The 24,706-nt window shown below is 33.6% G+C and overlaps 1 protein-coding gene across 2 annotated transcripts in view; it reads right to left on the reverse strand.

Annotated features, from left to right (window-relative positions):
• The window catches only part of CARPA (Carbonic anhydrase-related protein A), a 168,401-nt gene that overhangs the window by 56,804 nt on the left and 86,891 nt on the right, over nucleotides 1-24,706 (reverse strand). For both annotated transcript variants that reach the window (XM_011066277.2, XM_011066279.2), the window contains exon 3: nucleotides 436-572. In XM_011066277.2, the coding sequence (XP_011064579.1) occupies nucleotides 436-572 (137 nt within the window). The remainder of the gene's footprint in view (nucleotides 1-435; nucleotides 573-24,706) is intronic.

The raw sequence follows: 24,706 nt of genomic DNA on the forward strand, positions 1-24,706 counted from the left end.
CTTTTGTCTCGAGATCATATTCGAACGCGAAATGATGACACAGGATATCCGACGTCGTCGTGTTAAATCTTTATTTATCGGAAATTGATAAAATTATGTAATATATAATGTGAAAATATCTACAGTAAATTTGAAACATCTGCAATTGAAATTTAATTCGATAGGTGCGCGTGACGTTCTGCGAATTTAGAGCATATTTTACGGCGAAATACTTTGTATAATTAATTTTATGCGTCGTTAATTAAATATTGATACAATAATCTGGCATTCTCTCAATAAAATTTACTAAATCTCTCTGTAACACATCAAGTTTTAAATTGTAACTTTTTCCACGAAATTCTGACTTTACTAGACGCTTACGTGTCCGGAGACCTGTGAGAATTCTACTCGCAAATCACTTTGCAATTTTGTGGACTGAAAGATTAAATAGATTACCCTGTGTTTGTCGACGTGCACCGGTCTCAAGTGACGATCGAAAAGCAACTTGTCCGGCTCGATGTTGATGGGACTTTGCCGCCTTCCTTTGGTGCAAAGAGACCACTGCGGATTTATCAAACCCCAAAACGAAGGTCCTGCAAAAAATATCATATGTCAATATGGCAAAAAAAAAGACTAAAAACAATAAAAAATTAAGAAAAATAAAAGACAAGCTTATAATGAATTTGAGAAATTCTAATAGAAAAAAAAGAATATAGAAAAAACAATTTTAAAGTATCTAAAAATGAAGCTAAATACAGATTTATTGTTAGTTAAATTTTTTACTTCAACAAAACTATTCCTTTCATGAAAAGGTTCCATTTATATAATAATTAGATAGTTGTTATCCAATATTTTTAACAATTTTTTTTAACAAAAAGAACGTTATTATTAAAAAAAAACGTTCTTTTTGTTAAAACGTTGTCGAAAAACATGCTGAATATGCGTTATTTTATCTCGAAATTTTATACTTGTATCGTATCTCCGGGCAACTGGAAAGTATGAGAGAAACTCGGTCGCGTAAATTCCCAAGAGAGATTCTTATTTTCTCTGTTTGAGTATGAATCGTCGTGTCACGTGTCAACCGCTCGGAAATCTGAAATTTTTATAATTTCAACTTTTCCGGCTGGTCGCGCCGGTCCGTTTCTTGTCCAGCCCGCGTCAAGTTTCGCACAGCAGAAGGGATTTTGAACTCGTTTCGCCAGCTTCATACGCCAGGGACCAACGCAACTCTCTTCCGATACTTCCGTCTTAGGGACCGACCGACGTTCGCGTTTTCCCCGGCACTCCTCTGAGAAATTTAACTTTCTTCACGTCACCCGCGAGGATCGATATCCCGAGAAAGCAGCTTAACGAATCCACGGTCGCGAATCTGAGCGAAAAGGCACGAACTGCATTGTGTCCCTGTATTTCTCGAATTACATTCAATATTTACAAATAAATCCGTGATGTATTAAATATAACTATACACAAAAATCAATGTTAAGTCTATTCTCATTCATATTTATATGTATTTATTTAGATTTGTATCCAATTTATCACTTCATTCACTGAAATCGAAAAAATATTAGGTGTTGGAATTAATTCGTAGCGTTTTACAAGTGATGGGAAGTACTTTCATTAATGTATTTTTTAATGCTCATGTGAAATAAATAACATTCTTTCATTAAAAACGCTACGAATTAATTCCAACACCTAATAACAAGTCACGCTTTTAATCCATTCATTCTTCTAAGGAATAATATACTTTCCTGAAATGTTTTTGACGTAAGCGAAATTTTGATTTTTTAAATAATTATTTGTTTACAAAATCACGGTCAATTAACAATTCTGATGAAACAGCGATTTATGTGCAACACGTTAAAGGTAAACAATACATTATTAATATAACTCATATAAGCAATACATCGGGTATGCTGACGGGAATTTAGTAATATAATGGTAAATGAGAAACTCACACATATTGATATCATTCGAGAAACATCGTTATACACAGAATGTCCTAAAAATGTAGATTTTTATTGTGTTTAATTAGCCATAATTAATTCATTCATAAAAAGAAAACACAAATGGTTCGTGTTGAATTGTAATTAATTAAAATAATTGTAATATTGGAAGTAAATATGGCATAATATTCCTCATATTGATAAAATTAATAACTACTACCACTTCCATTAATTCTGCAGTGAATACACTAAATATGTGAAACATTTAAATTCTTCAATTTAAGTCTTTTTTGATACTAGTGAAATTTTACTTAAATTTCTTCGAAATAAAGAAGAAATCAGTTTCTTTATTATTAAGATATACATTTTTAAACAAATTTTTATCTCTTTTTAATTTTTCCTCAAATTCAATTTTTATTAAATAAAGATTTTAATATTTAAAAAACTGTTTGTAAATAATACAGATACTGAAAAATAATCTTGAATTTTTCCTCATTTTTTGAAACCTAGAACAGTAAAGAAAACTTGGGCAGAATAAAAAAGATCCAAATTATAGACGAAAGGAGTAAAAATATAATTACAAACAGAGGACTAAAATATTATCAACTTAATTGCACAAAAAGCTCGTTTGCTTGGTTTTATTTGTCAGTAGAAAATCTCTCTTATCGAACTTTTTTATCATTATCACACACTGGAAAGAATATTGTTACATTAATTGGCATTCTGATTGAAAATGGACAAATCAAAATTTTCTGGTTGAATCTATATTATAATTCTAGTTGAGGTAATCAAAATTCTGATTTATGATCAGACTCTTCCAGTACGTTCATTTTCAACCAGAAATTTTTCTCAATGTAATTATCAAATTCACCGCGTCATAATTACACCATAATTTTCTCGGTGCCGTTGTATATATAAACAATTATAGATAGACAGTAACATACTAGATAAGATCAATATTACACAAATAAACCCGAGCATTTTAAACTACCCCATGTATGCGCTCAGCGAAATAGATGTGCAAACGCGAATGCGTTTCAAGCTCGTATATTAACATTGAGAATCCTCCGAGCGGGGTACAAGGGATGACACGTAATGACATGCCGGCACGCGAGCATAATCAAAACTTACGGCCTCGATAAACGTGCGTATCGTTTCGATAGCGGACGACCCTATGGAATACTGTGGATAGGTTTGCGCACAAACACACGCACGCATGCACGCATACTCATGTGTGACAGTAACAACACGTCGACACTTTAGTGTCGTAATAGCGGTGCAATTAACCTCGTTATAATTAGCTTTTTCGCGCTAGAACGCGCACTTTTTTATCCTTGGTCGTTACGTGAGCTTCTCTCTATACTTGACGTGCGTGTGCGATTCACTTTATTGAACGGAACTCATTTATTAAAGAGCTATAAAGCGTTATATGTTAGATAAAGTTTTTTCTTTTTTTACATTGTTAGACATCAAAATATAATAGCAATGGCAGCCAATCTTCCGTGTTAAATAACATTTTGTTACATCTATCAAAATGTTAATCAATCCGTTCCTATGATAATTGAATTGCTTAATTTCAAAATAAACAATGTACATATTAAAGTATACGTTTACAAAATAATAAGCTAAATTTGTAAATAAGTAAACAAAATTTAACTTTGAAAAGGCGGAGATCTCTCAAAATTTGAAAACTTTTCCTTGAATAAGATTTATTATAATTCATTATTTCATTGTATTTCTCTTGCCTCAAAATATGGTACTGTTTCTGCGTTATTTTGAAGTAAATTTTAATAAATATTTGTTTGAATGCAGAACACTACTAGCAGAACATATTAAATGTAAACATATATTTATTTGGTATAAAAATTATTAATTCGATTTAAATATCATTTTTTTACTTAATAAATATTTATTTACCGTAAGTAAATGTTAAGTTAATACATTTAAATAAATATTTATTAAATTTTATTCTTTTTTTTCTCAGTTTATTGGTTTTTTCCCATCCTTTAAAAGTTAATACATTTTTATAGTTAACTCTTCTATCAATACATAATTTTTCATCTCTTCTCACTAGTATCGTGTTTCACAAAATTCTCAAAAAAAAAATATATAAAAATGAAAACGAGATAAAATTTGTACAGTTCTGCAAAGTTCTTTGTTGTTCGAAGAATGGAGTTTTCGAACCGTAAACAAAATTCATGCAAAAATATAAAAATTTTTACTGTTTAAAATTAGATACGAGTACCTATTGACAAAAGAGTTAAATTGTTTAACTTCATTATTTTTATTATTAGGTGTTGGAATTAATTCGTAGCGTTTTACAAGTGATGGGAAGTACTTTCATTAATGTATTTTTTAATGCTCATGTGAAATAAATAACATTCTTTCATTAAAAAACGCTACGAATTAATTCCAACACCTAATAAATTAACGATATATTTGAATAGGAGCAGTGGTGACCGACAGAAATGATTAAAAATAACTCAAATTGTATAATATTATAATATTTGGCATTATAAATTTAACAGAAGCGATATAAAATGCATAGCTATTATAATAAAAAAGAGATGGAGAGATATATATATGTAAATTAATTTTGACGTCTGTTGAAAGAGCATCACCTAACCCCAAGTGTTACTTCCGCTTATGATTTCAATGTAAAATCACTAAACTCTCGAACCATAAATCTCAATCGGTTGCGGCGGCGTGAAAAATGGGTTGATATGACGCAGAGGGATATTATTTTTTGATTTATTTTCTGAACAAGTTGTTACACATTCCCCGGCACGCTCTTTTTACAACTTTCCTCGCACGTAAAGCGAGAACGCGCGCGGCTTAAAGAAGGCCGCGGACTTGGTTTCTTAACGCGAGAGAAGGCTGTTATTATTCGTAATCCCGCGACACACATTCTATCGCGTTTTTGCTTTTCCTTACTGCGGAATTTATGTCGGAGGAAATGGCACGCCATCGCGTTGGCCACACGAGAGTTTATTAAATGACGCACGCGGGGTATGTGTAAATGCACGCTTTCTCTTTTCATTCCGGTCTATTCGTCGCGCGACATTCTCGCATTGTGGTAACGCCCGATTTCCGCACCCTTCCGCGATCTTCGCCATATTTCTTTGTTACTGAATGCGCGCACGCATACTGCACGACCACGAGATACATTTTATGTTAAGATTATCACATTTTTTTTTTATAGAAGTCAGGCCATTAAATAAAGACAGATCTTACTTTCTTTTTTTTTTTTAAATAAAGAGATTTGTTTTCCACAGTCGAATTAAAATGCGTTGCGAACATTAAATGGCGAACGCACCCCTAGTATACTTTTGGAACTTAAAGTGGAATAGATATGTATTTAATATTTGACCAAAGTGAGAAAAAAAATTCTGGTGCAGTCTAATATAAGAATAAAAGATAGATAAAAAAGATTTAAAAAATCTGCTTAATACTAAAAGTATTAAGCGATTATTATTTTCATTTCTATTCTTTAGATTAATATTATATTTCTCACATGAAAAATTCTGAAATTTTTTAACTTTTCAATAATTTTATCCTTTATACTAATGAAATATTTGGTTCTTCTTTATTTTCATAATAATTTATTTGCTTGATTCTTTTAGTAAATAAACAATGTACTTCTATAGTGTTAACAAACTGCTAGTAAACACTAAGTAAACCGGATTTTAATGTTAAAAATGTTTTCAATGCCATTCCTTAAATTAATATCAGTAGCACATAAAAATCCCAGAACTGTCCCCGGAAAACAGAGACGTCTGGTAACCCAACCTTACTTTATGCGTATCTGCTTATCAGCATTACACGGATTCATGATTTAATCAGATCAAGAGCCTCAAACACACGCCTGACTACGTGCGTGCGGGCACGCAATTGCGGAGAGATGCCTGAAGTATTTTGTTGCAATTTAGATTCCGTATCGCTATTCAGATACTAGCGTGCTCGAAGGACATAAAACGTTCATATACGTAATCTGCGCTCCGTAACAAATACATGCCATGAAAAAAATAAAAATGTTCCACAAGTCGGTCGTTTATGATATTCATAGCCGTTTTACATCGCACAGTATCGTTACATTTTTCAGTTCATTAAGTCGTGAACTTATTAACGAAATATCGCCTCTTTAACGGAGTCGTGTATAATATTTATCGTTGCGATAAACACGCTACGTCCCCAGGAGCGAAATCAAGCATAAGGGAGAAACTGTTCTGAGAATGAATTACTTCTGCAAAACACTACCGTGAGATATATTACTATATTAATTTTATTGTGTGCACTTTGTTCGGCACGAAATACATTACGCGTGACAGTGAATTATTAGCTCGCGGAAAGCATCGTATGTATGTACCGGACGTGTAATCTACTATTGGATTATAGTTACATGGGTGCCGTTTAAATCGATTCGCACCAGTGGACGATCGGACCTAAACCACATCGGACCGTATTCTATTAAATTAAGCCCATTGTTCTTCGCGGACATAGTTCGCTACGTTGTATCGGTCCGAGAACAGACCAATTTAAAGCCACGGGATCCAATTAGGATCGATCACGCACATTCTATCGTAACGCTAACAGATCCAGCTAAAGTTTATTAAATGTTTCACTCACATACATAATGACGGGACAAGAATACGAGTCAGTTAATTTTACAAAGAGCTCTAGAGAAGTTCTTGATATAATTAAGATAACAGGATTCTATATGGCCTAGTATACAATATTGATCTACTCGCTGTTTGTGAATAATTACACGGTAAATTTAACAACATTAGTAAGTCGTACAAGTTGTCTGTCTAACTCGATTACATCAGTTTATTACTTAATTAGAAAAAAATCGTAAAGCTTATATAGACCATATAGGGTTCAGTTCTTCTTATAATTTACGGCGAGTTTTTACGACGAGAGAAACTTTTGATATAATTATTTTCTTTTTCGGTTATAACTTCATATGATGATGGATAAGTTCTCGAATTGAAGGGAAGAGAGACAACTGTCACTCCGATACGTTTCAAATCGATCCGTTGCGAATGACATATTTGATATGATAGTATATATTAATCGTAGTAATGTACAGTTCTCTGCACAAATAGTTAGGAGAAGCAAATATAATGTATTATATAAAATAATTCAATCGAGATTATTATTAAATATTACTTTCTATGGATTATTCGAACAAATTAGATTTTACTCAGCAGAATACGATAAACGCAAAATGCGATAATTTATATTAAAAAAATTTGATTTAGTAATAATAATTCAAAAATTCCATTTTTTTTTATTGTGTCATCCTTGTGAAAAAATATCATTAGTGAAAATACTATTAGAAAGAATAATATAAAATGTTAGACGCGAACGGTTACCTAATTATTTTCAATCATTTCTTCGTAAGACTTATAATATCTTTCCATAAAAGCAATTGCATGAGAGAATGATATATCGCGATAATTCGATCATCACGAAATAAGATTAGAATGTCGCGCCATGAGTCTCGGTCGTTATTACGGAAATGCATCCAAATTCGCTAAACCGTAGACACCGCAGCTTCATCTTCTCGTTGCTAATTCATTGAGTTTTACTTGCGCATAATTGCATAATTACCTCCTCGACCGTTATTAAGAAGCAGCTCGTTGATGTCGGTGCAACAAATAGGGATGGTCGTTCTCGGGGTAAGCACAGGGAAGAGATAATGAAATAACGGTGGGCAGATGGAATGATTACTTTCTTATCACCCGAAGGCAGGTAGGCTATTATAGCATTCATCACGTGGAACCTGAGGCGAGCTCGACGACGGCGAGGCGGAACTCCAGGTGGCGGAAGGAAGATGAAGGGGATACGTACAGTCACAGGCACCCCCCCCCCCTGGCCCCGGTATATAACCTGGACTACGAAGGGAGGTCCTGGCGGAGGTGTAACAACCCCATTATTGAAACTTCAAGCGCGGAGCAATCATTCTGCAATTAGCAAAAGTGATTAAGTGTGGAAGCCAAGGTAGCCCGGTCCTCCTCCCTTCTCTTCTTGCCTCAGCCGCATTCGCCCCTCGATCCTCGAGCTCGAACAACCAGCGTGCCGGATTTTCGCTTGAGCGGTATTTTCCGACCCTTTAGCACGGACTTGCTCTTCCTCCCTCCCTCCCTCCCTCCCTCCCTCTCCATTATAGTTGTAGTCCTTAAATACCTGTTTTAATTATTCACCCTATCCTAATAACTCCTAATGAGGGAAGGCAATTGCCAAAAGAAAAAAAAATAAGTTAACCGGCGACGCTTCGTCTCCATCCTTGTTAACCGACCTAATTATAGGCTAACAGGCGCCAGGAATAATTGCCGGAAATTTTTTGTCCTCATCCTTGCTCCACCGCTCCATCTTAGCCCGATTTTCTTTTTCTGCCGTTCAACCGAGCAGAGTCGTTTCTTCCTTCGCCGTCAGATTTCCGCCGATAAGAAGCAGCACGTTGCTCGGAACGGCAGCGGGATTAATCAAGGGTGGATTAGCCTCTACGGGATGGATCTCTTCGATAAAAACAATTAATCGACGGCTAGAGTGTTTGAAAAATGCCGGGATCGAATCGGCTTTAGACTGTGTTTTAATGATTTCCGCAGACGCGAGAAGATCGAATAATTGTGATAAAGTTCGTCATATCGATGAAAACCGGAGCAGGAGGCTTAACAAACTTCGATAATAAACCCGTAACTAGAACGAATGGAAACATCGATCTCTTGATGTGACCTATAAATATTTAAATCGCGAACTAACTGATTATTTGAAACTTTCGTATCAATATGTACCATATTTTAATGTAATTCAATGATATATTGAGAAAGTTTCTGTAAAGTGAGCAAATAAAAATTCTGATTATATCAATCAAAATTATTTCAAGCAGAATTATAATGGATTCAATCAGAAAATTCTGGTTTGTTCATTTTCAACTAAAATTTCAATTAACTAGACTCTATCCAATGTAAAAGTTATTATAATTGTAAATGTAGTTCAATATTTACTAAGTATAAGTACATTAATATGAAGGTTGTTTATTTTGAAATTGAGCAATTCAGTCATTGAAATAAGTTTATTAGATCTGATTGTTTTTTTAATCACATGTTTTGTATTAAAATAATACATTTTAACACACATGGAAGTTGAGAATAACAAAATGTTATTTAGCTTAAAGAAATTAGTTTAAATTTTATTCTTTAATATACATATATATATATATATATATATATATATATATATAAAACAGTGTATATTATATGACTATAATTCATTATAGTTCGTAGCAAAATAAAAGAAGGATTTTCATAACTCTTTTAGAAGGAAGGAATACGTGGCATGACGTGTGTTTTATCATAAAAATATCTCCCTGGATGAAATAAATAATATACTTAGCTGATGCATGCAATTGCTGTGTAGCGCAGGATATTAACTCACTCAGAAACAAAACGTTTCCCTTCTGTTCCGCGGTGTGAATTGTGTTATGGAAAACCGTGTAAAGCAATTTTTGAATAGCGTACTCGGAACGCACCGTGCAAAACTCGCGCGTGGCGGACGTAAACGAGGCGGGAAAGAGCCTCGTGTTTCATCGCGACATTTAAATTTCACGAAAAAATCGTGACGTACAAACTCGTTCGCGCCTCGCTTAGTACAACGGGGGCGTAACAACGGGTAGGTATGCCGCGTATAAGATCTGAAAACCAAATGCTTGTAAAAACTGTGTTAATGGCGCGTCCGAGAGAGAGAGAGAGAGAGAGAGAAGTTGAGGGAAAGTAGGGAACGGTTATTTGCATGGTATTCATTAGCATATATATTTACGCGTCAGCAAAGACCCCCCCGGCTGTTACTGAATATACAACGAACTATTTTGATAAATGCGTTGTGCGTTCGCACTTCCATGGAAGCGTGGTCTGAATGCTGATCCTATTCGTTTTTCCCTATGCGCAATGTATATATACGTATATGAGAATGCTATCTTTTTTCCACTTAAAAAAAATTGAAAGAAAAAATTGGAACACCAATTGAAATTAGCGTTGTATGCATAAAAATTCTGTCTCTCTTTAAACTTTTGCAAGTATTAAAGCGCTAATTAGAAAAGATTGTTACCAAGTGTTAAATATATAATAAAAGCACGAAATGATTTTTTACAATAAAATGTCAGGAGTACACTTTGATGATATAATAAAATGTTATAACTGTAATAATAATGTTTAACATTTAACTTAATATAACGTTAAAATTACATATATAATTAAAGAAGAAAATGAATTTTATAAATCGCTTTTTTTTAATTAATCTGACAAAATAAGAACAATTCACAAATGAGAGTACAGGAATTCAATGAAAACGTAAAAAGAATGTAAAACGTATAAAAAGTAAAACGTATAAAAAGATTGACATAAAAGGATATTTGTTTTTTTTTTCATTTGCTCATTAAATTATTAACCTAATTTAATACTTTATAATATAACGAAAGAATACATTATCTTATTTGAGATACTTTTCTTACATGTAGTTCAATATAATGATTGTAATCTTTTTCGGAATTATATAGCGCACAGTACAAGTCTCTTTATAACATTTAAATCGTCATTGTCATGAAAAGTGTCGCGGTTTCCACGGACACGATTTGGCGATCTACTAGAAAGCCACAGTAAACTCGACCAAATAAACGAGCCGATTGACTTCCGAGAGAGAGGTTTACGTAAGAATTCCGTTAAGTTGCGAGCGTAACACGGGTTTTCAATCTGACTCGTCGATGCTTACACTACCGCGGTAAAGTGAAAAAGAGCTCACCGGAGAAAACAGTAAAAATTCTTCCAGTACCCTGTAAAAAATATATCGTGGAGAATTGGCTGGCTGGGTTCTCGATTCTCTTCGGAAAACTCTCGTTTCCACCCCAAAAGGGAGAAAGATTTATCGACTCCTGTGAGAACATGAAAAGTGTCGCGACCGACCATCGGGGGCGCACTGAGTTTTGCCACGAAGGAGGCAAAGGTCGTCGATATAAGGAATATAATGGCGCCGGAGGTCCTTCATAAGTTGTGGAAGTTCCGGAAGGACGCTTGATTTTATTTTCTTCATAGCCGCCAGCTTCTTCTCGAGATCGTTAAGTCGCTTATATCATAACGGAGACTCTCAAAGGAGGAGTGATACGAATTATTAGTAATAAGAGCAGAATAAATGTTCGCTCTTACAAACGGGAAATGCGGAAAGTTTCTTTCGCTTTTCTTTCTCTTTTTCCTTTCCTAAAAGTCTCGACGATTAAATATAATTTAATCAGCCCGAAGGGGTTAATTTACATCGGAAGATTAAATTAATTGAAAGACGCGCGTTGAAAATATTGAAATATCTCTCAACCGTTAATGTATACAGAATAATTTAATAAAGATATGCAAACAAAACTTTACTTTTCGCAAACTTTTATATTCCTACATATTTAATTTAATGATTCTAATTTCAAAAAACAAAGTTTAAAACAAAATGTACACACCTACACGTACATGTCTAAGGGGAGATGAGATTGAAGGTTAAAACCCTCCAAAAACTTTTTATTCATTTTTTCATTCTAATTATATAAAATTTTACAAAATTAACAATTTTATTTTTTACTCTGACAATGAGTAATTTTTTAACTCTAAAATATTCAAAAAAAGTAATTCATTTAGTAATTCATTAATCAGAAAAAGTAATTCATTAAGCAAAAAATTGTTTATGTGAATGAAAAAATGATAAAAACGTCCCCCCTGAAAAAAATCCCGGGTATACCTGGATATCCTGGATATAAGTAAATGCAAAAGTTCGAAATAAAAACATGCTTTCAAATATAGTTTTATCGAGAATTCTTTTTTCTCTTTGCCACGATATACGTTAGCTAGATTTATTCACGTTTTGAATTCCTCCGGGACTATCAGAAGTTTGTATAAAAGCCGGAAAAAATTAGTCCCTTATTCTACCCGCTGGGCGCAACCTTTGACCCACTTCCCGCGATTTTTTCTCACGAACGATAAGAGGGCATTCGCACCGGTCGGATCGTTGCAGACCGAACGAAATGATCGTTAATTTCCGATAAAAATAAATTACGATCACTAATATCTTTCTGTAGAATGTCAAATATAGTATAGACCGCGGAATTCACAATTAGAATTGTATCCATCAAATAATCATTTGAAAGTTTACGAAATTTTTCAAATAGATTAATTGTAACATTGTTCAATATCGATAGTAATCGATAGTAATGTTACAAAACTGTCAGAAGTACGAAATACATATTTCCTGATGTGTGTAACACTTGCTCAGCTTTGTGATTAAAACTCTAAAAGCAGAGATCGCTATTAAATGTGACACTCTTTAAAATGACATTTACATCTATCATGATTAATGAAGGGAGGACTATAGGGATCAAATATTAAGAATTCACGACTTATTGTCCGAGGATTATGACATCATCTCGAGGGTCTTCGCTTCAGCTTCGACGTCGTTAAAGCTGTCGCATCACTTTCAAATTAATTGCCGTTGTATAATTAATCAATGTCGTCGCGACGTCACGTCCTTTACAAATCGAATCGAACTACTTCCTGAATAACGATATCATCGAAGACGGAACATTTCGCGCCGGAAGAAATCGTAAAGAAATACATTATACTTCGACATATTAGTATGTTTTTCCTTTTTTTTTAACAATTTTATAAATTTATAAAATATAAATAGATACGAAATATTTCACCGATATCTTCAATCAATCTTCATAAAAATAAATTTAAAATAAATATTTTATAAATCACAATACTTTACATTAATTATATCTTTCAATCAAATCTTTTGTTTGAAATCTAGAATTCTATTATCCAAATAAGATTATGCAAGTTAATATAAGATCAATTTATAATAATATTTCAATAATAAATATTAAATCATTAAGGTCTCATAATTTATCGAAGTAATATGCATCTATAAAAAGATACTATATATCCTATTAGGTGTTGGAATTAATTCGTAGCGTTTTTAATGAAAGAATGTTATTTATTTCACATGAGCATTAAAAAATACATTAATGAAAGTACTTCCCATCACTTGTAAAACGCTACGAATTAATTCCAACACCTAATATTATTTTAATCTTAAAATAAGATAACACAAAGACTACTGCAATACAATAATCTGTGTCCGACTGTCAACAGTCAAACATGTATGCTTTTTCATTTTCGTACATTAAAAGTAAAATTATTAAGAGAATATTTTTTCGTCTACGTGATAATTGAAATAATTAATAAAAATAAAATATATTTTTTATATATGTATTAGTATATATTTTAATTTTAATGTTCAAATTACTATTTTATTTACAATTTTTCAATTATAAAAAATATTTTGGTCGACATCGGTATGCTGTTCAAATGTACCACAACTAATCTTATAAAGTCAGAAGCTTAAATGAAATCTGTTTTTATCGATATTTTTTTATTCTATGTTAACAATTAAAGATATCTTTTATATGTAATGTTTATTATAAAAAGTAAAGTTTTTAGTTTTAATTTTGTCAATCAAAACATTTAAACAAAGAAATTAAAAATTATTATACATAAGATAAAAACTTTAAAATAAAAGATTTAATTAGTATACACTTAATTCTTCATTTTTAAAATAATAATCTTATTAAATTATCTTCACCTCAATTTACTCTTCTAGGTTACTCAACATGGATAGGATCCATCGAGCCACTTTATCTCTTTGTAATCAATAAAATGTTTCTCTTATTTATAAATATATTAAGGATTTATAAGTACTTAACTGTATGTGTATTGTATGTGTAAACCTGATAAACATGCAACGTTTTAAAATAATTCTCATTATTCCATCATAATTATGTCAGATTTACAATAATTTGAACAAAATGTGTCACAATTAGCCCCGCTTTATCCTATAGAGTAATTTCTTCCATAACACTTACTAATAAAATGTGTAATAACGCAAAACTGATTAAAAATTGAAATCATTTACCAAGTCTCTTAAAAGTTAAAATACTGACTCTGAATACAAAAGAGAGAAACTAACATACCTATGTATAACAAATTAAATTTTTAAAAGCATACCTGTTTGTCCTAGTTTTTAACATAATAGATAGGATCTACTGATATCCATTGAAGATATAGCTTAGCGCTTAATGACCTCGCTCATTTGTACGTAAAATTTACATACCGATAGCGTTCTAGAATTAATCAAATTATCCATTATGATATGTCCATAAAGTGCTGATTGTTAATGATAATATTACGTTCATCTCCCAAAGATTCTAACGAGAAGTGTAATCAGAGAAAAGGTATGAAACGAAGAAACAGAATAGCCGTTCATTAGCATGTGGAAATTTCATGTTCCAAAAAATATCTAGCCAGGCTATGCAGCAGCCCGTAGACAACAGTTCCGCAGCCGGCTCGCCAATGGGTTGATTGGGGAACAGCGAAATGTATTCATGTATGCATATGAATTCAGTTCTCTCGCGGTAGGCCGAGGCAACGCGACGCAGCACCTAGATAGGCCAATGTCTGCGGACTAAAGCCCGACCGTTGAAAAACATCTTAATTGGACTTTGCGCCCTACCAGTTTGTCATCCCCAATCCTCTCGTCCTAAGCCATCTCTATCGCGGGTTCAACATATACCAGATCTTCTGTGTCTCTTTCTTCTTTCTCACTCTCCTTTTCTATCAGACCACGATACTGATATACAGGATGTCTCAGACTCGAATCTCAAATTCTTCGACCAAAATTCGAAACTTTGTTCTTAATAAAAGTTCTGAGAATAATATAATTTCGGAGATAAAAGTAGTTAATAAGATTATATAAAAGAAATTAAAGAAAAACTTTATAATAAAATTATGTTTTGTATTACATTATTTAATTTAATTAAGCAATTATTGCTTCAAAGCTGACATTTATTTAATTATGGAATTAAATTTTGGAAAACACTCAATCATCAAATTTTTATAGAAGACACTTGTCATATTTTCATTTGGAAGAATCCATTTTATTTTAGTTAGGAATTCATGAATAAACACACAAAGAAACTGAGTTACTCTGTTAGATTTATAATTCTCTTCCTTATCTCTAATTCTCCCTATGATTTCTTAAAATCGACGCTCGATAACCGAGAGAAAACCCATAATGCATCCTCGCGACCGAAGAACGGAAGAAACACATATTTTCCCGAAGCCAGGAGGGAGATGACGATGGTTTTCTTCTTTGTTGCGGCGGAATGGCGTGCCATAGGTAAATTTGTAGCCGAAGAGATGCGCACAAGATGCGTGAAGGCGGGTCGATGAAGGAATCGACGTTGAAAAGTGGCGAACTAGAGGGAGATATCGGGACTAAAGCTAACGACGTCGAGACACGTCAACGGACTGTTATAGCTTTTCACTTGCTACCTTCCTCCAAGTCTCTTTGTTGCTCTTTTCAGTTTAAGACCTTGCACTTTTCTTTATGTTAACGATATTAACCGACGTTGTATAATTCTCAAATACTACCCATTATAAAAAAAATTTTTATTCTTCAATACATAAAATTATTACACGAAATGAATGATTTTGCTGAAATCTTTATTTAAAAATTTAGATACTTAGGATAACTTTCTCTATTAATATGCCTTTAAGCCAATTTACTCATTAGTGAATTAATTATTAAATGTTGTAGTTTTAATTTTGTCTATTTGAAAACAATATTGGTTTTTCAATTACTTTTCTTATAATTTTTTAATCTAAAAAATGTTAATATTTTGTAATCCTTTTAATAAAAATAAGAAAAATATTTTTATTTCTATTACTGTGTCCCCAATTTGTATGATCTGCAGTGACTCATTTTAACATATAGTTAATAAAATAAATAATAAATGATAAATAATAAATGTAAGCTAATTATTTAAGTTCATATTGCATAAATCATTATTTTAATTATATCTACGATTTCAGTGTACATTTATAACACAACGCTCTCAGTTTTATATATAATATTTTTTATCTACGAATCTCAAATAAAATTTTGTTCAAGAAAATTAATGCTAAACTTATACAACATATATTCTATTTAAGAAATATTCTGGGAATATTCTTAAGACATAGGAATCTTCTGAACGTCTTTAGAACATTCCTTGGAGACATTTTCTAATTTATGAGACCGGCTAATAATTAGATTTTTTCACGAAAAAGAACTGTGCTTTTTTTTATACATTTCCTGCTTTATTCTTTTTTAATATTAATTTTTTTCAAAATTCATTAACTTCCAGAAGGACCACGTATTTTATACCTTATAATTCGTTTTAAAATAAAAGGTACACACATCGTACAGAATTATTTTTTCCGCATCGATTAAAATCGAATATTGCATGTTTACAAGCAGTATATATTATAACTCGTATGAAATCACAGCACTAACCGACTGCTTTCATCGTTTCGCGTGGATAATAAGCGATACACGTGCGACATAAACAAACGCTGCGAAACTGAGAATCACGTTTCCGACGTCGAATGCGCCGCGAGGAATATGGCGCAAGGTGAGGAAAGTTAATTGTCGATGCATAACGCCGTTATAATAGTTAGCTCCACACGTATAACGTATACTTTTTGCAGTCGAGAACTGTTTCGCATTCCGAACTTCGTCTGTTAATAAAAGGGCTTAGAAGGATTTTAGGACGATAACGCAGGACGGATATAACGCTTTAATAATGTAATGCTGTTTTAACGTCACGTTCAGCGCGAACGGCATGCTCGCGCGCGTGTGTCGCCTGTACACACTAAATACGGCGCACGTACGTAACAATTACATTTAATTTCAATATAACATCGTCGTATTATCTCGTACACACGTTCGCACTGCACACATCCGATATTTGGCGTTTCGTCGTAATGGCAACCGGTTTAACGACCGGCAGGGGGAACCGAGAGGGGCAACAAGTTTAGTCTGGAGGATGAAAAATGCACTGGGCACGAGGCAAATGAATTAAATTTTACATCGTTCGCGAGATTTACGGCGCGTAAATCCCGGCACGATTAAAGTATTCGAATATATCCGCGTGAAATATTTTGTCACGCGCGACGAGATATTAAAAAGCCACGTTATTGATTTTGAGAGCCACCGCGGGCATCACCTACGTTCGATGTTCACATCAATTTGTAGGCACGATTCAACCTGTCGTTTCGAGTCACTATATTATCGTATTGAAATAGTTTACTCGCACGACGAGTGTACGTGAATCCTATAGAATCAATGATTTAAAGTCAAAATTTTGGTAAATAACTAATGCTCCGTCGGCCATGTAGAATTCTGTAACGTTTCGTCAGCAACCTATAGTTCTTTGAATTTTAGAGCCAATTTTTATGTCGTTCTGAACACTACAGCGATCAGAAAAAAATTCTTGCATACTTGTGAAAGTTTTAACGAGCTTTTATCATCGTGGAAGTCGAATTTGTATTTTGTTTATTTTTTGCAGAATTCACAATCAAACCTTGCAGCAGTTTAGTCTGGGATTGTACACAAATATTTCATAAATATTAAGAATATTCGTATGGTTTATAGGCGTACTAAAACCATTGTTAAACGTTAATTATATTTCATTCGATACAACTATAAATGTTCTGTTAAACATAGAATATACATTTTATATAATATTCGTAGAATATTCTACGTATTTTTATATTCGCTTAGGCCCGATTTTATTCGTACAGTTATAATATACTGCACACGCGTAGAGTTCATTAATTCTACAAATATTTGGAGGAACATTCTATGAATATTCTTTTTATTATGAATACGAATTTTTAAATAAAATATTCTATATATATTCAATTTAAATTTCTATCGCGAAATTCAGACAAATGTTCTTAATCATTAAATTACAATATATATTTTCTATATATAATTTAGATTAAGTAAGACTAATTTCGTGCTGGATAAATGCGATATACTGATGGATCCATGATTGTAATTGTCTTCCTGTTATTTTTAAAGTCAGCGCTCATTTATATTTCACTTAAGCTAATGGACGACTTGTAGTCCAGGGAGACTACAAGCTTATCCAAAATGCAACGAGCTAAAATACGGGCGCGAGTTTCCCTCATCGGCACACAACTGCTACGGCAGATCAGGTGTTCGAGGGACTTGAAAATTTCATCAGCTTTCGCAGCCGCGCAACCCGCCATTACGAATAATCTTTCGAAAAAGAATCGAGTTAGCTTCAAAATCTTAATGAAAGTGCAACGCGGCAGTATCTTCCGATTAACGCGATCGAATATCATTTCCGTACAAAAGTATGTCAATAAGTTTTGTCAAGTGATATATTTATGTTGCCGTTATTACCATAATTCGATTAATAAACGTCACATTACGAGAACAACACACTGGGATAGATTAAATTGGCTTTTATAAAAAATGAACACATTGTAAACAATTTTTTTAAATCAAAATAATATAAATACATGTATCTTTATATTAATTTAAGAAAGTTATAAACAGTAGAAAGAATAATTGAAAAAAAGCATTGAAAAAAAGAGAATCAGGTATATCATATCAAAAAGGCATTTAAGCATATCAAAAGGGCTCGGAATGTAAAAAAAAAATTACCGTTCTTTGTTGATGGCAGTATCCGAAAAAACATACCGTTGCGAAATAATAAAATCATTCACGCGATCAATATAAATTGTAATTTGCATATATGGAATTTGCAAACGAACTTCGATATGTCGGCTGTTTTTCAATCCACGAGAAAACAGAGCACACAAATTGCTAGTTTTCGCCACTACGAATATAATGACATTTACAGTTTCAGTAATTTGTCATCGAGCGCGCGCGAGAATTTGCGGCACGGCATCCATATTTACGCTAATCAACGCGTGGCAAAGTGGTTGTGGCAAATATAGCCGCGCGTATGTGTACCTTCAACGCGAGGTAACAGTCTCGTCGCTTTACACATGTTCGACACGACGAATCCTTTCCAAGATGAATTCGTATCAAGATGAAAGAATATCTAGCATACGCGTGGAAAACGGACGCAATTAGTAATATTCGCATACACCGCTCGCAGTGCACCACAACGTAATTCGCGACGCCAACGGGCCGAAGCTCTGCCGAAGCTTAATACACGGCGATAACGATATCGCCAGGATTCGTATTCACGCCGTCATCACCGTTGCGCCACCCATACATAGGACGTACCGATCTGCCAGTACCACAGTTGTAAATTCGTTAATTAACTTAGGCAATTGCTTCTCTACCCCGGTAATTATGAATTCAGTTCTGAGCAGTGCGTAACACGTATGATACACGAATGATGAATGACGAATGAACGAATGATAACGATTAGTCATAAACGTACGACTTCGTAACATCGCCTAAATTAACTTATAATTTCGCGCAATTGCTAATTTCCCTATCAAAAAGAATTAGTAATTATATATTTCTAAAAAAAAAAAAATTTGCTAATATTATTTTTATAACAGACCGTTTAAATAAAATATTATTTTTAAGATTATATTGTCAATCGTTTCAATGATAAATTAGTTTGCTAAAAAAGGAATCTCTCTCTCTCTCTCTCTCTCTCTCTCTCTCTCTCTCTCTCTCTCTCTCTCTCTCTCTCTCTCTCTCTCTCGCGATTGACTTTGTAGGCAGGCTTGAATTGGCATTCGCACGATCGATCTCGAAGTTCCCGTTTCTCTGTCTAAGATAAGTTGGCTAATTCGCGTTTAAAGGTATAGAGAGGAGAACCAGGCTGCGAGCTTCTACTCTTCGTAGAAGTTTAATCGAAGCTTTTACGCCGAGCATCGTGTGAATAACGCAGCTGCCTGTTTTGTATCTTCATCAGACGACGACGACGACGACGACGACGACGACTTCATTACAACGCTCGCGCGCGCGAAACGCGATCGACCGAAATTTCGTCGGTTAACTTGGAGACGTAGCGGATTTATTAGTTTGCATCTGTGCCAGTAGGACATATTTATTTATTACTTGCCGATATCGACTAGTTTCCTACACAGTTTACGATTTACGATCGCGTACGTACACGTGGATTTATGCGCGTGATTGCAAAGCTCGTAGTAAAAGGACATTTAGTTACAGCCGGCAATCTCATCGGCGGAAAAAAAAGAGCAGACCCTCGAGCGCGAATACTTTTTTCTCTCTCTCGCGACCGTAATTTTATTGCTCGTATCAGTGATATTGCAAGTAATTCCTTGAAAAGCGTGATAGCTGGGGGCTTCATTTGAATATCCACGCTACCGTATGAACGGAGAGGGAGAACTTCGCAATCAACGGTACAGCACCTGTCGCGTGACCGTTCGTTCACGAACTTTTTTTTTCTCCCGGGAGCATAATTCCACCACTGATGCCGTTATTGCTTTTAGTTTTTAAACGTAGCTGTGCATAAAGACATTTATTACGTTCTTCCGCCTGAGGTATCGACGCGCAATATTCGTATCGCGAATCATAAAATTCCGGAAGTGAATTAATCACTCGAATTAATTAATCTATTCCGATCGCAAGATATATGTGACAAAGTAGGCATTCTTTGAAATTAAGTCAAATAATTTTATCCATTAAAAGACTGCAATAATTTCTCATATATAAAATTGGATGTGTATTCATCAGATAATAAATAATTAAAAGATAAGTATAGAGACTTTCAAAATTTAAAAGAAATGACTGAAACGAGGACAATTAAAAATCAAAAGTTTTTCTAAGGACTATATATTATTCGATGAATATAATTATAATGTAATTAAAATTAGAACGTTCGGCTTATCTTGAGCCATCTTCAGCAATAAATTTAATCAAATACATTTGTAAATGTTTTTAAAATGTACTTCCCGTAAGTTTCGAATAAGCGACTAACTCTTATTTATCTCGACGGAAGCACATTTTAAGAAACATCATTAAATATACATATTCGATTAAATTTATTGCAGAAGATGGTACAAAAGTGAACCGAAAAAATAATTATGTAATTATATGTTATCTTTAAAAAAATTATTGCATATTATTTACCACGCTAATATCTCAATTATCCTCACTATTCCAGTCACTTTGAATATTTTGATAATATTACAAGCATCCTTATATTTCTGTAAAACTTGAAAACATCCCAAGCAAAACAAATAACGATAATGTTAAAATGATATTAAAATAAATCGTAACTGATTAAAAAGTGACTTATAGTAATCATTTTAATGTAATTTTGTTACGACTTATGTTCTGCTTGGGATTTGCGACAAATCTCATACCACTGGAGCTTGAGAAATCTTCGCCAGTAATACTGGTGCATTGATACATTACCAGTAATTACTGGTCGTGCACTCTATCTACGTCAGTTACAAAATCAATCAAGCGATCACTCGTTCGGCCTCTGCCCATTTATGTTTGAGTCGGTGAGTCGAATCGATCATCGTATGTAGCCTAAATTCTCATCAATACGGTTTACGAAATCCTAGAAGATAAATCCTTAAACGCTAGATTGTAAACTTAATCGTTTCCATATACACTGTTAAATTCATAATTTTTAAATTAAGTTCATAATGTCAAATTATATCCAATTTAAGTTATTTTTAATTATTTTTATAGGTCATCATTGCTCCTATTCAATATGTCGTTAATTTAACTAAAACAATAGAGTGAAAAAAGTTCAGCTATTAAATGCTAAGTGAGATAATTTCTATCGAATATTTTAATATAGCTAAAAATAATTTTACTTATCTATATATAAATATTTAAATAAGCATTGCCAACCAACTATCTACAATTAACATTAAATATTTAGGAAAATAAAATTATTCTTTATTATATTATAATTGAACATTTGATTAAAATTACTTCATTCAACATTTGATAGGTACTACTAAACTTTTTTTTTCAATGTAATTTAACTAAAAAAAAAAATGTATTAACTTTGACTCCAATTTAGTTTATTACTTACATACATTAAAATAAAGTATTGTTTACTTTTCAGTTAACTACAAAAATAAACTGATTTACACACATTTTGACATATATAGAAAAAGAACAAAATGTTATTTAACTCAAGGGATACCATTGGGTTATCATTCCTCTGATATCTAACAGTACAGCACAAAAATTTGCAGCTGTATCTATATTGCTGTATCTTTTGTAGTGTTACGAAAATGATCTGTGGTTTACATTGACATAAAGTATACTTTTTTTTCAGTCATAAGTAGCTATTATCATTTCTTTGGTTCCATCACAATCGATAAATCTAAAGTTTCACGTAGCGAGAATTCTGGTAGAGCATTAGCCTTGTTGGACTACAAGTGCTAACACGTTTCGATTTTAATCTGATCCAACTCCGGCCGTTAGCTGGCGCGCCGCCAATCGCGCCGGGACGAAAAGAACATTCGCCTTTTTAGTGCTAAATAAGCCCGGCGTATATCGTCGCACACATTGAACGTTATCTGCGTTAAAAAGTTTCATAGGATCGTCGTCGGATGCCGTCGAGTAACGTTGGATAAAACAACGACGAAATATAAACTTTTACCGGAAGAAAGTACCGGTACAGCAATCGCGATTAAATCCGAAAGCGCGGTATCAGTGAAAGCGAATGCGGTTAATTTCCCGTTTAATTAGAACTTCCTGTACACGAAGGGTGAGGGTGAAACGCAAAGATAGACGCGGACCTGTCTGATAAACAGACACGTACTGCATAACGAAAGTGGAGGAACGCAAAGACCCGCTTGTTTGAAATCCACGCGTCGCGTATGCTCGTTCTCTTCCTCTATCTCTTCCCCTCTTGCCAAATACACGTCGCTTAGTAATGTATGCACGCACTCCAGGCCAGCCAGCCAGCCAGCCAGCAGATAGACCAGGCCGGACCTGTACAGCAGAGTGGAGCAGAGTCGGTTTTCCGGAAACATATTCTATGCATACATGCATGTTCAACACCTGCGAAGCAGCGCCGGCATCGTCCGGCCGCCGGTAGTCAGGATGTTAAATTACAGCATTTAAATAATTTCGTTTAATCTCTGTGTGCGGTCCTTCTGCTACTCCTCCCCCGCGCTATCTCTCTTCCCTCTCCCCCCTCGTGTCGTTCTTCTTCGAAACGGACTCGAGCGAGAAATATTTTTCCACGTAATTCCATGGACCATGACACTCGTGTCGGCCGTTCCGGCCAACAAAAAGTCGTAATGCCGAGAAACACCTTCCTGGTAGCTTTACGTTCGCCCACGAATTCGACCGGGACGTTGCGCGGTCATAAGGGTTGGATATTAACCGACGAGAGTGCTAATTAAGCGCGCTGATGACATGCGTTTTTATCACCGACCGTCACACGTAATGAACGTCACATTCGCTGACATATCCAGGCTTCGGTACACATTTTGCTTCATGGTGATTAAAATTAGATGAAAGCATGATAAAACGCGTAATAAGATCTTAATTGCAATCCAAAATTACATCAGGTTGGAGTGCGGAAGATGTATATTTCGCAATCGACGAATAAAGTTGAGAATAAAATTAAGTAGATTTTTAAAAGCTTTCTATTTCAAGAGATAGTTTTTTTCTATTTAAAACGTATAATTAATATATGTAGAGATATTATATTATATATTACATTATGTTATAAGGTTTCTGTTTCTCAACATCTGATGATTCTTATGCACTTTTAGCTGCTGAAAAAAATGTAAGATTAAAAAAAGTTTCACTCACAAATTTTGAAAAACCATCTTTATTTTTGAAACCTATAAATTTCAAGAATTTATAATACTTCATTGAGTAAAATGTGTAAGAATCAGCATTTAATTGTTGAGAAATATTGTAAACAATATAATTTCTCGACACAAAATATTGTCTTTGACATAACGTTTATTTTCATATATTCTAAAAAATATTTAAATTTCTCATAGCTACTTAATAGAAATAATATATTAAATTAATTTAATACATAAATTATTTAATATTTATTATTAACAAACAGCAATATATAAAAGTTTTTTAATGTAAAAATTATAAAATTTGAATTAAATTAAATATTTAATATATCATTACATATATTTGCGTTATTACATAATAAATTCAAAGTAAAGTTTCTGAAAATTAGATGAAAACTGAATTGAGGAAAAATTTGACTTTGAAAACTGAAAAAAAGTTATAGACCTTTTTAAAAAGCATATCCTTTTTAAAGTAAAAAACCATACAACAAACATTACTTATCGATAAAATAAAAAGCTGATCGAAATTTGTTGCACCATGTTACTGTTTGAGTCGAACTTTTGCACCAACTTAATGTTTCGCGAAAAACTGAACATTTATATCAAGATTTTATCATTCCAAGTTACGAAGAATCGGTAGATAAAATGCAAGAAACGCGCTGATATTTTAGTCGTCGCGAGATTTGTTTCGTAAAAACTTGTCAAGATGCGACGTCGTCCGTAAATCACAACGACACAGTGTGTAACGCGATAACGACACGATTGTGTCGCCTGCGAGTGACTACTCATCGCAAAGAGTGATGCGCAACGGCAACCAACGGCAACGTGATTGATAGCGCATACGTCGGCTTTATCCGCCTGTTATCCTCTACCACTCCGCAATCTGGTTCCCTAGAAAATACGTGTATCGAGCGCGTGACAAATTTATTTTCAGTCACTCTAAGAGCACGCTTCTAATCGCACCGGATCGATCGATTCGGCAAATGGTTGGTTGAAAGAAACTTATTACTTCAGGATCTACTGATTTGAAAGAAAACGCGGAATCTACTGTGTGTCGATGAGGAAAAAAATAGAATGTAAAATATAGGA

This window comes from Acromyrmex echinatior, chromosome 14 (assembly GCF_024713525.1).
Source record: "Acromyrmex echinatior isolate Ae372 chromosome 14, ASM2471352v2, whole genome shotgun sequence".
NCBI lineage: Eukaryota > Metazoa > Arthropoda > Insecta > Hymenoptera > Formicidae > Acromyrmex > Acromyrmex echinatior.